This window comes from Lichenostomus cassidix, chromosome Z (genome assembly GCF_008360975.1).
Source record: "Lichenostomus cassidix isolate B80296 chromosome Z, HeHo_3.0, whole genome shotgun sequence".
NCBI lineage: Eukaryota > Metazoa > Chordata > Aves > Passeriformes > Meliphagidae > Lichenostomus > Lichenostomus cassidix.
Window position 1 is genome coordinate 30,278,514 of NC_139511.1, and position 16,562 is coordinate 30,295,075.

A 16,562-nucleotide genomic window follows, 5' to 3' on the forward strand; every position below is an offset into this window, starting at 1 on the left:
CAGCTATGGCCTGGCCGGGAGCGGAGCCGCACCTCCAGTTGCCCGCGGCAGGCTCAGAGGAGCCGGTAGAGCCGCACCTCTATCTCCCCGCGGCAGACACTACCCCCGGAGCCTAGTGGAGCTGCACCAAAGCAGTCCCTGAAGCTGTGCTGCCGTCCGGCCATGCTGGGGCCTAGTGGAACTGTTCCAGACCCAGCAGAGCCACAGCAGAGAAGAGCTGTGTGTCACCCAGTGGAGCTGCGCTGCGTCCAAAGATTTCTCCCTCTCCTAAGCTGAGAAAAACTTCGGTAACAACCCCGTTGCTGCTGCAAACCCTGCCTTCATCTTAACAGCCCCAGCAAAAGAAAAACAGACTACAAACATAACTGCAGTCCGAAAATTCAACCTATACTGAACTCCAACATCAAAATCAGCCAGCTGCATCATCGTTTTCCCCATACTCACAGCAAAACTAATTTTGTCATTGCTTTACATTATGTTGTTGTACCATTTTCCTGTTGTTTAAAAATTTGCTATGAAAGCTTTTAGGAAAAGCCTTTCCTTCTTTAATTTAATAAAAAATGGGGAAATATTGTGATAATAGCTGCAAGTTCCCCACACCCCTTTCTTAACGACTGTACTTGTCACCTATTGTCCTGCCTTCCCTACTCCACATAGTCCCAGCCACGCCCCCAGTTTTCCCTATTGGTTCCTGTACCCTAACCCCACATGGCCCTGGCCACTCCCTCGGGTTTCCCCTATTGGTTCCTGTACTCCTAACTCCGCCCCTGTACCTCCCCTGTACCCAGAGGTCACTGGGCCAGTGTGCTGTCCCTGCCCCTCTCTGTTTCCCTATAAAACCCCTTACCCTCTGCCATCTTGCTGTCTATGCTCCACGTGTGTTTATGCTCCACATGTGGCTGTGCATGTGAGGCCTTCGCCCTCGAGGCATCTCTGCCTCGGGGAGGTCGTTGGCCTCTGCTGCACCATGCGAATAAACATCTTCCATGGACACAACGCATAGACCCTCCTCGCCTCCTTTATCACTGCCAGTTGTAGAAGCAGACAAACCAGAGCTAGCCTTATGGCTCCCCGGCCGGTGAGAGCGCAGTGTCCAGCCCTGAGACAGAAAGTTTAGAGCACTGAGGCGCTGAACTAAGCCAAGTAGAGAAGCTCTAGGGTAAAGTCTGCTGCAACATCCTCTAAACCGCAACAGAGATCATTAAAACTGATCCAGCCTTTGTCCTGATAAGGGATACAAAAGTACACCAGTGCTCTGCAGAGTTGGAGTTTCATTTCACAATTCTGGTAGGTGCATGGTCTTCTAACATCCCCTTCCTTACATGCTTCTGCAGAAATTGCAAACACTGCTAGGAGAAATGTCTCGGGGAAATGTATTTTAATTTCAGTCTGTCTATGGAAAAGGATATGAAGTATTAAATGCCGCCATGGATCACAGCAACAGGAATTCCAGCCAATGCTAAAAATCTGCTGAAAAATTCAGCAGATTCTGATCTTCCAGCATCAGGAGTAATCTAATACTATTTGCATAGCACTGAAATTAAGGACTGCATTTATAATTTCTCAGTTGAAGCAGACACATTACACTTGACAGCAACGGAATTAAAAGTTGAAGCTCATCTGATTTTATTTACCCTACACAAGACGCTTGATCGTATTAAAGATGCAGTTTCCAATAATTCATCCAGTTAAAACTCAAACTTTGCATTTAAGGTCTTGTTGGTATCAAATCCTTGTGAATTTCTGTCTTTTAAGCTGAGTTTTATACCATCCTCCACAAGGATGAATAAATGCACATCAATTTTCTTTTGAAGTTGTGGACACTTTTTTCCCAGACAGGAAACTTTCCAGGACAGAACTTGATTCAGAACCTGAGTATAAGTATTCAGCATGCTGACCAGATGAATTTTGTGGCATTTATGGTGGGCCTCATCTGGAAACAGGAGAAGCTGCCCAGCACATTCCCCAGCAGAGCTTGGGTAGGGGAGCTGGCTGCCTCTGCTGCTCTTCCAGCTCCAGAGAACTGTGAGCTCTGCCTCAGGCATTGTCAGCCTGAAATTCAGACATCCAAAAGCATCCCTTTTTTGCAACATTCAAATAGAAACTGCATAAACACATTCAAAATGCTTAGTATTAAAAAACCTATGTGGTGCAAGTCTGAAATGGTGATGAACACGTCATTCTGCCAGCAGATGGCAATCAAAACAAAGAAACATGATTACTGATGATAAATAATTCCACATGAAGTCAGGTGCATTTATTCAGGGGAGCAGTGCAGTTGCCACCCACCACAAGGGGACACAGGGCAGAGGGGTGGTGGGGTGAGGACAGGCCAAGAAGAGCTGCGCCCGTGAGAAAAAGCAGAGTACAGAATGGCATCCCTTCTGCCTCTCCCCCTTGGATGAATTCCTAGGAAGATTTTAAAAGAAACACCCAAACATCCTTTTTTTCATCTGGAGATAGTAAACAATTGCAGTTCAACTCTCCGTGGGAGATGTGGTCCTCATGATGTCCCACACACAGGAGAAGACACAAAGAGGTCTGACAGAGGCTCATACCTTGCACATGTGGGGCAGCAGCTGCAGCAGGTGCACAGAAGCAGATGGGGAATTTCCAGGTCTAATAGGCGTTAGGCTCACGGTGGTACGAGCAGCAGAAAAGCCTAGTGAGAACTGAGTGGGGGAAGAAAAAGGGAGGACAGCTTCCATACTGAAGAGAGTTGAGAAAAAACCTGTTGGTAATAAAATGAAAATTATAAAACCCCTGCATTCATCCCTGGTTTCATGATGAGTCAGTAAAGGCATGAGAGTCAAGTTTAGCCATAGTATGTAGAAGTGTCTCAGCATGGAATTACACAGAATCGGGTTCAACAGCCTTAATTAAATCCATTGAGAAAACACATAGAAATCCAGTTCTTGTGGTTCATACATCCCTAGTACAGAACCTGGCTCCTTATTTGCCTCTAAGGTGGGCCACAGCGAGGATGTTGACAGAGCAGGTGTACTGCAAGAAAGGAAGTGCTACAACACATCACAGCAGCTAACTGCTGTAGGTTGTTTCTGGTTCTGCTTCACTGAAGGTCACTTTCCCCATGAAGTCTAGTGAATCCATTGCTTTAGAAATTCCAGCAGCCCAGAGAAAGATGAAATCTTGGAACTGGTGACAAGAGGAAAATCTTTGGGTCAAACACTCCACTGACAGCATCTAGGAACGCTGGCAGCAGCGTTTTTGAGCTTCCTAATGAGACTGACAGGACTAGGCTAGCAGGGATCAGGAGAGGAGCAGACCCAGGGGGAGCACCAAACTCATACACTAAGCTATGGAACACTCAGCATTTCACAGCAGACACAGCAACATCCTTGCAATGGTAAACAGAGGTTTCTTGTTTAAATTAGCTTCCTGGGCAAGCTGGATGAGCTGTTCCTTTAGGTCTCTTCTTGCACATTAGAACTGCGCTGAACACATTGCATATGGTCAGTGAGGCAGTGATTGACAATCCAATCTCCTGCAGAGTACTTGTGCTGTCCTGCTGCACACCAGAGCCATGCACACAGAAGCAAGAGTTGCAGTTCACCAATTAATACTGGCTTTAATAAATGTGAGCTCCCTAGCACCCACACACAGATAACTACTTAATTCTTGGGTCTGTCAGCAGCATTATATACCAGAAAAGTTCACAGCCATTATTTTGTGCCCTGATCTTTGATTAGGACCCAAAGCAGTCCAGGAGCTTTACAGATTAAAGGAGATGAGGAGTTCCTTATAGGTTTGTAAAAGGGATCCACCTAGTTCAGGTCTTCACCTACCTACACATTCCATTTTCCCTTCTTCAGTGTTTTTTTCCCAAAAATCTGCTAGTTCTCCTCTCACCATTGCATGAGAGGCAGTGCTGAGGCAGGGCAAATAAATCAAATCCTCTCCAATGCTACAGTAACCAGATCAGGTATCTGCAAGTACAGACTTGGAAAGTTTTGATTGCTAGAGGCTGCTCTTCACAACCCAGTACACAGTGTTTCTCCTGCCTTTTTTAACTCCCCCATCCACTGTTTTGTTTGCTCTGCTTGATACTGAATTTATGGCCATATTTCTTTGTAATGCGTTCTGCCTATCTGGTGTAATTACTGATGCTTGCTAGGTTGACTCTTCAGGATTTCTATCTGCTGTGTTCTCCCAACTCAAGCCTTTCTAAATACATGCTAGAGTAGCCAGAACCTTGCATATGGCAAAGGAAGATGCACTTGACTACCAATATCCTTCTTGGCTGCAGTGGTGAAGGACCAGAAGTAGGTATCAACACATTTTTCAGCATCGTTGCATGTTAGTAATAAGCTGATTAGCTGCCAAAGTGGCAGTATGTTCTGTACATGAAGAAAGGTCTTTTAGTATCTTGTCACGGAATAATCTATCATCACTTCTTGTAAACCCATCAGATTATTCAAAGCAGTAAGCAGAATATGAAAAACATTATTGAGTAGCAATGGCCTTTCCCTAATGAGAGAATTTGGTTTGCTTGCTAGTGCTTCTCTTTCGTGTCCCATGCATTTCCACCCATCCTTCTTTGGTCATGCTGTCCATTCTCTTATCACGTCCCTGTTTTTCACTCTTCTCCTTGGGGATCCCCAATGGTAATCCTATAGTTCTGTGCTTTTAACTTTAACATAAACTTTCTCCATGTCACCGAGTGGCTTGTTCCCACCTAGTTCCCACCTAGGATCCTGCTTGCCCATCCTAGTTTCAGAGTGTAGAGTCAAAAGATGCTTCTGGGCACCGTGTCAGTACACTTCCAGCAGCAGCTCAGCCCTTGCCATGCCACATTCCCTCAGATTACTGCCATCTGCAGTCCTTCATTGCTGCATGTGTCTCTCCTCCACCTCTACAGCCTGCCCATTCCTCTCTCCTGCCTCAGTCGTGTCCATGCACTCCTGCTCTCTTCCTTTTGATTACTGCTACACACTTAGGCCAGAGCTTCCCTTGGGCAATGCAAGAGCACTGCACCAGACCCTGTTCAAGAAGCCCATAACCCAATGCAGGCACTTGGAAAATGCAGCTGCCAAACCCCAGGGCACACTGCAGAAACGTCTCTCCAACAGAAGAGACATTTCTGAAGAGCCACTTAGCTCCTAAACAGGTGCTATGTCAACAGTATGTCAACCTGAACATACTAATAAGAACCATTTCTCTAACATTTACATATTGTTCTGGAAGAGGAAGTGGAAATGCTTTGGGTGTTCAGGCCATTTCTCCCTTAGGAAAGAAGGAAACATACAAAGTTATTTTGTTTGTTTTAATTGATCACTAGTTAAATTGTAATACATTTCAAAGCAAAATATTCTGTTCAAGGACATGGTACCAAACATTAAATCTACTTTTAAACAAGGCTCAATTTGATTGTTTTACCTTATATACATATAGGTATAAGTTTCATTTCACCAGTAGCAAAATTACACAGTACACTGCATTTCCTGAAAGATGGCAAAACCAGAACTTGAGTATCTGTTCTGTCCTTACACACACTCCAAACCAGAAACAAAAACACAGGTATTGAAAGTACAATCACAACTACAGGTAAATACAATAAGGACCTCAGAGTAAGCCAAGGCCTGATGAGAGATGACAATCACTTCTAGAAATCTACATTGCAAATATACAGTACATTCCACTAAAGAGTTTTGGGAGTTCTCACGATGCCTTTTAATCCCCTTTTGGTAATAAAAGCTTCTATGACAATATGTATCCTTCATAAAAATTACTGAATTTGTATTTTTGAAGCATACGTTGGAAACTTAACACAGTCTAAACTGCAGTCCATGATGAGCTCACCCAAAGAGAGTAAGCAAGCACTGCAAGATTGATCAAGGTCAGAACCAGAGCTCAGCTCCTCGTCATTGGGCTTCTGTGTACGAGAGCTGCTCTGCACCAGGGACAGGCTCAAAGGGTGGGAAATGATACATTCCTTTTACAGCTGTCGCAGGTCAGTCACCTGCAAGAAAACATCAACTCACACAAGATTAATTTGAACTTATTTACAAAGCAGCCGTTACATTGCAACTGTTAGACAATTAAGGACACAGCTGAGGAGCAACAAGGGTTTCCACATTTATGCTATCCTTGAAACACTTCTGCGAGCAGCAGAGAATGCAGCAGCCAGCAAGTATGCAAACACACTGCCACTGCTAGGGAAACTGCAGTCTGACCTTGGGAGCTGGAATGGTCCACAGAACCCAGCAGCCCCAAAGGCCTGATGAGATTTCTGTTACGCTCAAACTCTGCTTTGGTTTGTGCAAAATATTAATCTTGTGCATGTAGCTTTCACAAAGAACTGTTGCTCTGTGCTTGGCAAGACAAAAATCAGAGGAACTATCCAGAATTATCAAGGAAATGGAGGTAAACAAGGCAGTTTTCATGAGCACTAGCTACTCTCAAGTACAATACCAAGGACTCTGCCACTGTTCTAAGAAAATGTATTTCATCAGCACTGTTGGAGGTTTTCTGTTCTGTACTTGCTGAATAAACTACCATTGATTAACAAAATAGCTGAACTTGACCCAAATGACAATGCCAAGGAAATTTTCCTTCTAGGCTTTATGTCTAACTAACCACTAATGCTTTTTCCTGCTCCTAAGGAACTCTGACAGCACTAGGAAACACAAAACAGGCATGCCTGAAGTTGAAGACACCAACTGATTTCCTTCAACACAGTTAAAATACACCACTTATCTCTATTAGGCAGACTCCAGCCATGCAGACTCTGAACACCAACTCTTTACACAGATCTGTTCTGTAAGTTATGTTGCTGGACTCCACAGATCTACAAGCAATGTAACACAAGCAATTTAACTAAAAGGTAACTAGTGGAAACCTGCCCAATTATTTTTATTTTGTGATTTATAGAAACTTCTGGGGAAAAAAAAAAAAAAGCTAAGGACTTGGTACTCCTAACTGCTACAGTCAGTCAGCACCATTCTAAAAGGGCTGGAAAAGCAGGCTGCAAACCAGGTTCTATTAGTCTAGACCTGTTTTTAGCAGAGGTAGGTAGCAATAGGTCAGTGGAGAGAGAATTAGAAAACAGTATTTCAGATGTACTTTAGAGGCCTGGTGTTCTTCTCTACTCTTCCTTTAATCTAGCTTGTGCTGTTTTCCTTTGTTCTTGCAATAACCATGTCAGCCTACACACTTTTGGACAGTGAGCCCTGGTAGGCTGCAAACACTGCATGACATTAGTCAGGTGGTGTTACCAGACAGAGGAACAACCAACATGGGCCAGCAGGCACCATGAGCTGCTGCAAGAGTCAAGGAGGTGCTTCATAAGAGAACAAGTGCCACACACAAAGCCTGGTAGGCACAATATCAACCTGCTGGCAACACCCAGTTAACCTCAGCTTCAAGCTTTGCAGCCAGCAGAAGCAAATAAAGTCCAGCTTTCAGGGCACAGCTTCAACATGTCAAAACTTATCTGTGCAATAAACAAAGTGAATGAAAAACACACATTTTAAGCAAAGAGAGAATCCAGCCAAGTCTCTGATTAATCTTTTTTTCTGAAGCTTGTTCTAAAAGCTTTTCAGTTTGTGGACACTAAGAATACAGCTACAGTGAAATGTGTGTGTAATCATTTGAGTGCACTCCTAGTCCACGGGGCACACAGATAATTACCGACCAAGTGCAAAGCCTGCTAAAGGTTGAAAAGCCCTCATTCCCAGATTTTCTACAATTTTTTATTACTGTTTTAAGATGAATTCATACAGAACTGCTGGACTTTTTCTTCCAAATGACTCTCTTCTATAGAAGCAGTGTTAAGGCTCAATACACATTCATATGAAATGTACTTCAACTTCCCTCTTCGCACGTTCTTGTAACTAATACATAAGCCTTACACTACGAAACACCTTTAGTAGTCCTCATGCTGCTTTCTTTTTCACAGAAAACAAAACTTCAGTTTATTATGTTCACATTCACTACTTGAACTTTTTTTAATTTCCAAATTACAGTTTGCTTACAGAACCTTAGTGAAATCCCCATTGTTTGCACATTCTTGTATGTAACACAGAAAAATGCCACAGTTACAAAAAATAAAACCAAAACACCTTACCCGAAATAGTTACATTGCCAAGATTTAATGGTTTATCAAACTAAGCCTCCCCCAGATTCTTACCAGCAAAATTCAATAATGTAGAAAGGAGATAGAGAAATCAGCCAGTTCCCCCACTGAGAACCAGAGCTGACTAAGTCATAAAATAAGCTGAGCAGTTCTGTCTGAAGACTCAGTAATTATCTAATGGCTCTTGAAAGAATCCATAGCCAAATTTCTTGATTTTCCAAAACTTTAAAAAGAGCAAGCTTATTTCAAGAGATCTTCAGTTCCAGGTAAAATATTTGCACTCATATTTTCCCTGCTTACTTGAAATCACACCTAAGGTTCCTCTCTGATGTTTCAAGAAAATTTTGCAAGCAAGCGTAGAGAAATTAAAAAAAGATTAATGTAGACATCATCCAGAAAATGCTACCAAATGTACGAAGCAGAGAAAGATATTTCCCTCCCAATTTTCATGTTTTAATTTTTTAAACACATATTTCAAGAAAAGAGCAATTAAAAAATGCATGCCTCAAAATTTAGTTGCCTGTATGTGCTGAATGAACGTGGGTTTTTAAAGCACTCCTTCCTTACTCTAAGCAGCTCCCTAAGAAATGCTTTATCTCTTATATGTATATAGGACTACAGTCAAAGTCATTATATATCTCTGTCTTTTTAAACCTATTACTAGATAGCTTTTGCCCTACAACTGTAAAGAGCCATGCCAGTCTCCCACAAACCTATCCCACCAGCAGAAGCCTTTAATCTCCATGGATGCAGAACACATACACAAAGCATTAACGAAGTGTCCAAAGGAAAAAAGATCAACTACTTTAAATCAGACAGTATGTCACATACTTTTATGAAGAAAGCTACTGAGATTCGAGACAGCTTCAAAGCAGTAACTGAAATACAACAGCAGCTATGAATAATATATAACCTTCCTGATCCATAACTGATCATAGCTTCATCTTAAAAAAAAGAAAATTTAAAAAATCACAGCAGCTGAATATATATGCAAATATACACAAACAACACCTTTGATCAGAGGTTAGTAAGTAACTGTGTTGTATCAGAGCTAGAGACTAGACATTGTAAGTGTTCAGCAGTCTCTAACCCAGCTCGGGCTGGTGCAGCAGTGGAAAATCTCATCCAACACTGATGGTTCTGGCGGCATTAGAATCTCATGTTTCCTGTTCAGATGTTGCTCAGCTGAACAGTTACCTCTGCTAATAATACAGCTTCCCTCTCAGTTAAGAATGCAAAATGTACAAAAAGGCAAGTGATCAAAATATCCCCTTGAATGCCCTACTGCACTGTATCAAGAGACTGCTGCTGAAGATTTAATACCCCAGCAATAATTTTCAGCATTTTCAACTTGATATGAAAATTGCATTTTGTTATTACACAGAATATAACAGTCATTGGTCATTTGCATCATCTACCCCAGCACTAGTGAAAAAGTGCCTTCTGAATAGGGATGAGAAAACATGGCAAGTTTCGTTTCCAAGTTGTGTCTCTACTCATCTTGCACTAAGCAGTGCACGGAAATGGGTGAGCAGAAATTCAACAGCCTACCAAGATACGCCATGTTTTCACATACACTGATGCCATGCGTATCTCAAAAATACAGAAGTTCAAACATGCAGCAAAATGTGTTAAAGCACTTCAAATGCTCTCCAGATGATAATCAGTGATTTAATACTCGGAAAAATCAAAGCACAATAAAAGGTTTGTGCTTACACTTCAAGTTTCAGAGTAACATAGTTTCTATCAGATTATCTGAAATGCAATGAAAGGAATGTTCCACTGAAATCAGAAGCAAGAGACACCATTCAAAGGACTACGAAAATAAGCACAGGTCAGAGTACTGCCTTCCAAAGGTAAATAATAAATAACAAAACAGCAGGAACATGCAGACTTTAAAGTCAAAATTTCTTTTTAGATTCATGATATGTTAAAAAAAAAAAAAAAAAAAAAAAATCAAGAACAACCCTCTCTGACTTTCCCATAAACTGTTACTCTATTGTAAGGAACAAAGATATTATCAGAAAACATTATTTACAGAATGATTATCAGATTGATTATACAAAATACAGATGAAAATATACATCCTTAGGTTTGAGATAAGCCAAGCAAATTCACTGCTGCTAACTAAAGCACTTCAAAGAAGGCAACAGGCACAAAACAACAAAATTTAATCACAAAACTACTCAAAGTAACAGACAAATTTGGGAAGGCAGAGGTTCAGCAAAGACAAATTAAGTTGGAATGATTTATAACTAATACTAGCCTATCAGGAATTATTTAGCTTCATTAAAATTCTATTTTTCTTATACAAAACTGAAGAGAAACCTTTACTCCCAAACTATGATTTCTACAGGTACTCAGCAGCTTTTTCCTTAATGCATCTATGTAATGCTTTGTACTCTACATCTTACAAAATACATCCCCACATTTAAGTGCATGACTAGAAACTGTGCTGAAATCATGGAAAAGCGCTTCATAAATCTTAGGCGCAAAAAAGTCATAATGGCCAGCTTCAGTTTCTGGAAGCAGTTCTGTGAAAGGTGAAGTTTCAGAAAAGGGACTTTGATCCCTGGTTTTCAAACTCTGACCACGCATCATTCAATTCCATGAAGATCATTTTGGCATATTGCTCATAAGGTTGTCCCGTGGCCTGGAAACAAAGAGAGTGTACCATAAGCATAAAAATATCAGAAATTAGGTCACTTAGAAAAGATACTATCCCTTTCATATCTGCTGTCTTATTCAACAGCTATAGACTACTTTGTGAAAATAATTTTACAGACACAGAACTCTCTCCAACCTTATCCAAACCTTGCCATGAGTATTTTAAACAAATCCAAATCCTTGCTTTCCTTACATTACGTTCAAATTTTCAGTATAATTCACAAATAATTGAAACTTAGCTAGAAACAGTTTTCAAACCTGTTTTATTCATAAATAGTTTCAGTTATTATTACTTAATAATCAAATTAAGTAATTTTTGGAATTGCTTCCCTGAGAGATCTTGTGGTAGTGTACAAGGATAAACTCTGAGTCCTATTTAAGACAACTTCTTTTGGATGGGATTCCCTGGAGAAAAATCTTTTGCTGGTGGTAAATGATAAGATTCAACATGACTGACATAGCACTTCCTGTGTGTTTGCTTCCATACTCAAAGACAGTTATGGTCCTGATTCCCTGCCTGTTTCACAGCAGCCCTGACTCTGGGCCCACAGAACCCTCCTGCTTTGCTTTTGCCAGATGCAGTACTTTATTGACCCTTTTAGAGAGTGATTTAATGAGTAAGTAGCAGAATAAAAGAACAATGAAGATGAATGTGCCTTGAAGAGAGCTGCGTTCTGACACTGATGTATTAAGGGGCTTACAGAGAACACCTAAAAAACCACAACGGTGGAAGAAATCACATGGCCAAGAACACTGAAGGACAGAAGGGATTAAATAAAAACACAAAAAGACTGTCTTGTTTTTTTTTGTTATGGACACAAGACAATATATGATTTAGACTACTGCTCAGTAAACCAGCAGTAAATGCAAACCTGAAAATTCAGACCAGGTATATCCAATGCTTATCTTTATATCTAATGCAATAGCTCAGAACCAAAAGCTACCTAGACACATTGGGATGCAATAAATATTTTTGAAAGGACAACTGCAATGTAATATTAAGTATTCTTCATCTGATAATTTGTTCATTCTAGTAAGTTTACATTTTCAAGTAAAAACAGTTTAGTAAATGAGGTTCAGCAGGTTTTTCGCACCATATTAATTCTAAAAGATTAATTCACAGAAATGAAACATTCCACTAATCATCAGCATTAAATCTGCCAGCTGTCAGTCAGAACCTAGCATAACTGACTTTGGCGCTCAGTACAACCTTCACGAGATCTTTCATTTGTTAACACTTCTCTGTTGAATTCTGTGCTGTGTCAGGATAACAACAATAATCATACACTACCTGAATGCAGTATAACACCACATTCAGAAGACAATGAAAGCAAAGTGAAGAGCATCTAGGGTGCTGATTGAGAAGCAAAGCATTTGCCAGTTACCAGTATGGTGTGGTAAAAGCACTTTGTATTCCTTCTGAAATAAAGAAGGTCAGAGGAACACACTCACCTTATCAGGATGAACCACAAGCACTGCTCTCCTGTAGTACTTCTTTACTTGTTCAGGAGTAACTAAATCTGCCATGCTAACTGGTTTCCACTTATTTTCCCCTTCCCAAAGCACTGTATGAAGAGTGGATATTAATGCTCTGATATTTCTCTCCTTTCCTTCAATCCATTCAAGAATCTGGGAAAATCAGAATATATAGAACTGAATGTAGCACTGTATGAATGCTCAGCCTCTAGAAACATAGTCTTCACTCTTTGCAAGACTACACAATCAAGCCTCAAGTACAGTTGTCCTACTGCGCTCCCCAAATTCAATTGTGTTAGCCACCCAAAAAGAAATATTTTGCATCTACCACTAGGGAACTCACTATTACTAATTTATTGCAGAAATTCAGTAATTGCAAGAGAAATTACTGAGAGTTACACGTTACAAACCCCTGTATAATTAATGGCAAGAGAATTGACAGGAGTAATTAAAACATCTGTTACAATTAGGTATTAAATTAATCTTGTCCCTGTCAGGGCACAGCCACTGAAATTATTACTTTATTTTGTACAAAAGTGTAAATATAATTTAAAACTTCTTTTGTACAAGCTCCGTACAAAAGATCTTGTCTCTTTATATTTACTCAAGCAACCTGCAGAGGTGCACAAACTGAAGTGTTCTTTAGATATCCTCAAAGCTAAAGTAAAGTAACTTTTCAGACTTAAGTTCAAACCATGATAGAGGGATACAGTGTTTTCACTGAACACTTACACAGTATGAACACCTCTACCCTTTTATCACCAGTGAGGATGGTAACTAAATACCTACTTATTTCCATTGCTAACTATTTGTGTTAAAAGGTACCCTGCAAGCTACACACTCTTGCTTCAGGCAGAGTGAAAACAAATTTCAGCATCCCTTTAAAGTCCTTTTACAAACATTTTTAAACCACCATAAAGACTACCAAACTGAAAGTATATTAATAAGTGAAGTTATCAGTGACTAATGCGTCAAAAAAAAAAAACCTGAATAGCAAGGAACACTTCCCAAACTAGTTATATAGCCTATCTCCAGAATTGCACCTTCTAGTAATTTCTTAGGACAGCAGCAGCACTCGTAAACCAGTAAATGAAAATACATGGTCACCCTGAAGACAGCTATTCTCACATGCCTCATTTTTAAAACATATTTTTGTATTATCAGCTAAATCCATCTTTTCTAAACCATGACCATTAGTTTCTCTTAGTCATTGTATCCTTCTGCTCTGTTATCAGCAGTTCTAAGCATAAGATCAGATTTTAAGTTAAATCAAAACCACTGTTAAACCAACCTTGAGTTTCAAGGGGTCCATATCTTTAGCCATCTCTTGTTTTCTCATCTCAGCAATTGTCTTTGGTCCCTTTTTATCAGATTTCGCTGAAAATCCTTGATTAGACAAGAGATCCTCAAAGTCATTTTCTGAAACTTTTGGCTTTTGACCTATGAAAGGAGAAAAAACATTAAATGAAAAGCTACACAGGACAATACGTTAACAGGGGAAATACATTGCACTTAGATAAACCTGGATGATGTATCACTACCATGATAAATATCCTTCAGTGTCAACAAATGCCACAAGACTAAGAGAAGTAAAAGGGATCATTAAACTTTCACTCCAGCAGAGCAGACAACCTCACATGATAACCTCTGACTAAATACTTGCATGTCCTCATTTTTTAAAAAATTGAGTAGATTTGAGAGAGCACACATCTATCCATGATTTTGGAAATTGTTCCATTTTCCATTTTAAGTTAGTTCTGAGTGCTATGCAGCTGTTTTTCAAGTAACCATATACTCAGTACTCTAGTTGAAGACATGTAGTCAACATCTAAGTATGTTCAAATTTACAGAGAATAATGAAGGGATAAAATAACATGAATATTTATTACAGAACCAACATTCAGAGAACTGTAGAATAACTGAGCTCTGAAGAGGCCTCTGAATGTTATTTAGTCCAATCTCCACTCAAAGCAGGGACAACTAGGTACATTTGTTAGGTCTTTGTCCAGCTGAGGTCCATCTGTTTTTAAGGAAGAGGAATTACAACATCCTGTTACAGCATTTCATCATGTCAATTGATTTTTTGCCTTGTTCTACAGACTTTCCCATGCTGCAGCCTATGCCCACTGCCTCTCGATCCTGCCACCTTTTTCCAGACATGGATCAACAGAATAATTTCAATTTAAAGTACCAGCTGTTCACTAATATTCCAATTTAAGGGAGGCATAATCCTAATACCAATACGCCAGAAAATAAAATTTGCCCAGAAAGTTCATATAGAAGAAGCCAAGTCTATTCCTGTAATTCTAGGTTTGCCTATTGAGTTGGAACATCTTAAAGGACTGTACGATTTCATCTGGTCCTGTCCCCCTATCTCTTTCAAACACAAGAATTTTCAGTAATTTTAACCTCAGTCTCTCTCAAGACTAGCTACTCTTCTTCAGCCAGGAAAAACACTGCATCACTTTACCTGCGTATCACAGACTAACATGAAACAACATTATCAACCACCTCTCCCCAGAAGGATCAGATTTACCTTTCTAAACTCAGTGCTACAAAACCAGTACCCATGTGGGTGAGTGAATATAGCCTTGAGACTTTATGCCCAAACTTGCATATACTTATGCCATCGTCAGCTTGTCTTCTATGTACTGGGATAGCTTTGGAAAAGCAGGATACCAGATTTGCCAAGTCTTTTTCTGTTTTCTACTAGAGACAACCTAAACGTAAACAAAACTATGAAGGTGGAAGAGCTTCTGCAGGTAACAGCACACCTGACTAACTTCACATGGGATGTCAGAAGTCATATGCATTCAGGAAACTTACCAAAGCTTGGGGCTCTGACTCCTCTTTCTTCTCGTCCTCCAATAACACTCAAGTTTACTGTGTAGTTTGGCTTAGCTGCTGTGTTGGACTTAGTTGGGGGCTGCCATGAAGTAGTTTGTGGTTTGTGGGATTTCTGCCACTGATTTCCCAGCTTCTGAGATGGAGCAGTCTTCTGATTAAATCCACTACCCAAAACTCCACCAGTGGATGAACCTAACAATAAACACTAAGTTAGTTGTTCAGTTCAGTGCCTGTCACCTGTTTAACACAACTAAGACGGTTTGGTCTTGACTTATAACCACATAACTCACAGTGATACCACCATACAAGAGAAAACATAACAGGAAAGTGGGGGTAAAATGAAGTTAAGAGTCTCATTAACAAGTGACTTGGCAAGAGCTGGAGGCATTACTGCAAGTCTTCTCTTATAACTCAAGGTCTCAACTGACTGTTTTAGCAGAAGCATGCACTCTTGTCTGAAGGGTCAGGCATGTGTCAGGCCAGGAGATAACGAAGTGACGCTAGTTCTAATTCCCACTTGATTATACTTCTGCTATTATGTAGTGCACAATAAATCACTAATTATGTGATTTAGGTAATCGAGAAAAGGTAACAGACTGAGAACATTTTCAGGTGAATGCTTTCAAAGTCTCTAGTGATTCCTTGTACTACTGTTTGAGGAAGATGAGAAGATTATTCTACTACAGCATTCACAGGGAATATTGCACATGAGTAAGAAAAGCACTGCAGCCTGCAGGAGATACTGTAAGCACCCTGCTGTGGTACAGGCCAAGCTCGTCTGGGTATGCACAGCAATGTAAACTTGGTTTGCTCTTTTAAAAATGGCTCTTCACACTTCAGCTCTTCTGACACCTCTCTTTTATAGAGGCTGCTCATAGTTCGAACTTGCACAGGGTCATATACAAGATACCATACTGTATCTTAAAATACCACACCTGATAAAATCCAGTATTGCAATCCAGCACCTAAAGAAATCTAGGAATGCATTGTTTTTTCATGAAATCACTCAACTGTAGTCAACTCAGTCTTCAGTCATCGACAACTTGGGAAATTTACAGAATAAAAAATTGTTACTAGTCAGAGTAAATAACCCTGCATACTGAAAAATTATCTTTCTTATTATTTCAAAGTATTCTACATTCATTATTCCAGTTTTCAAGGCCAACAAATTCTTCCTGTAGGACAACTCAATGCCTCACTGTTCACAGAAACTTTTCAACACCGCACTCCTACTTTCTGATGCATGACCATTCCTAAAGAAGAGTGTGATAACACCAACCAGCACAGTACACTGTTGATATCCTACTACTACCCAAATACACTGCTACTAACTACTTTGTTACTGTTTTCTTTTGTGTTTATATAGCATTCCTATTTAAGCATCTTGCACTCTCAGAAATTTTCTTCCAGAACAATGTCTTGTATGTGGAAGCCAAAAAACTGCTATGAAAAATACAACACAGACTGAATTCAAGTT

General features: G+C 40.1%; 1 protein-coding gene across 2 annotated transcripts in view; it reads right to left on the reverse strand.

Moving 5' to 3' along the window:
- Nucleotides 1-5,270: 5,270 nt before the first annotated feature.
- Nucleotides 5,271-16,562, reverse strand: part of GAK (cyclin G associated kinase) — a 62,813-nt gene continuing 51,521 nt past the window's right edge. For both annotated transcript variants that reach the window (XM_085043313.1, XM_085043312.1), the window contains exons 25-28: nucleotides 15,065-15,277; nucleotides 13,530-13,678; nucleotides 12,215-12,391; nucleotides 5,271-10,748 (exon numbers count right to left, since the gene is read on the reverse strand). In XM_085043313.1, coding sequence (XP_084899439.1) covers nucleotides 10,647-10,748; nucleotides 12,215-12,391; nucleotides 13,530-13,678; nucleotides 15,065-15,277 — 641 coding nt within the window. In that variant the 3' untranslated portion in view covers nucleotides 5,271-10,646. The remainder of the gene's footprint in view (nucleotides 10,749-12,214; nucleotides 12,392-13,529; nucleotides 13,679-15,064; nucleotides 15,278-16,562) is intronic.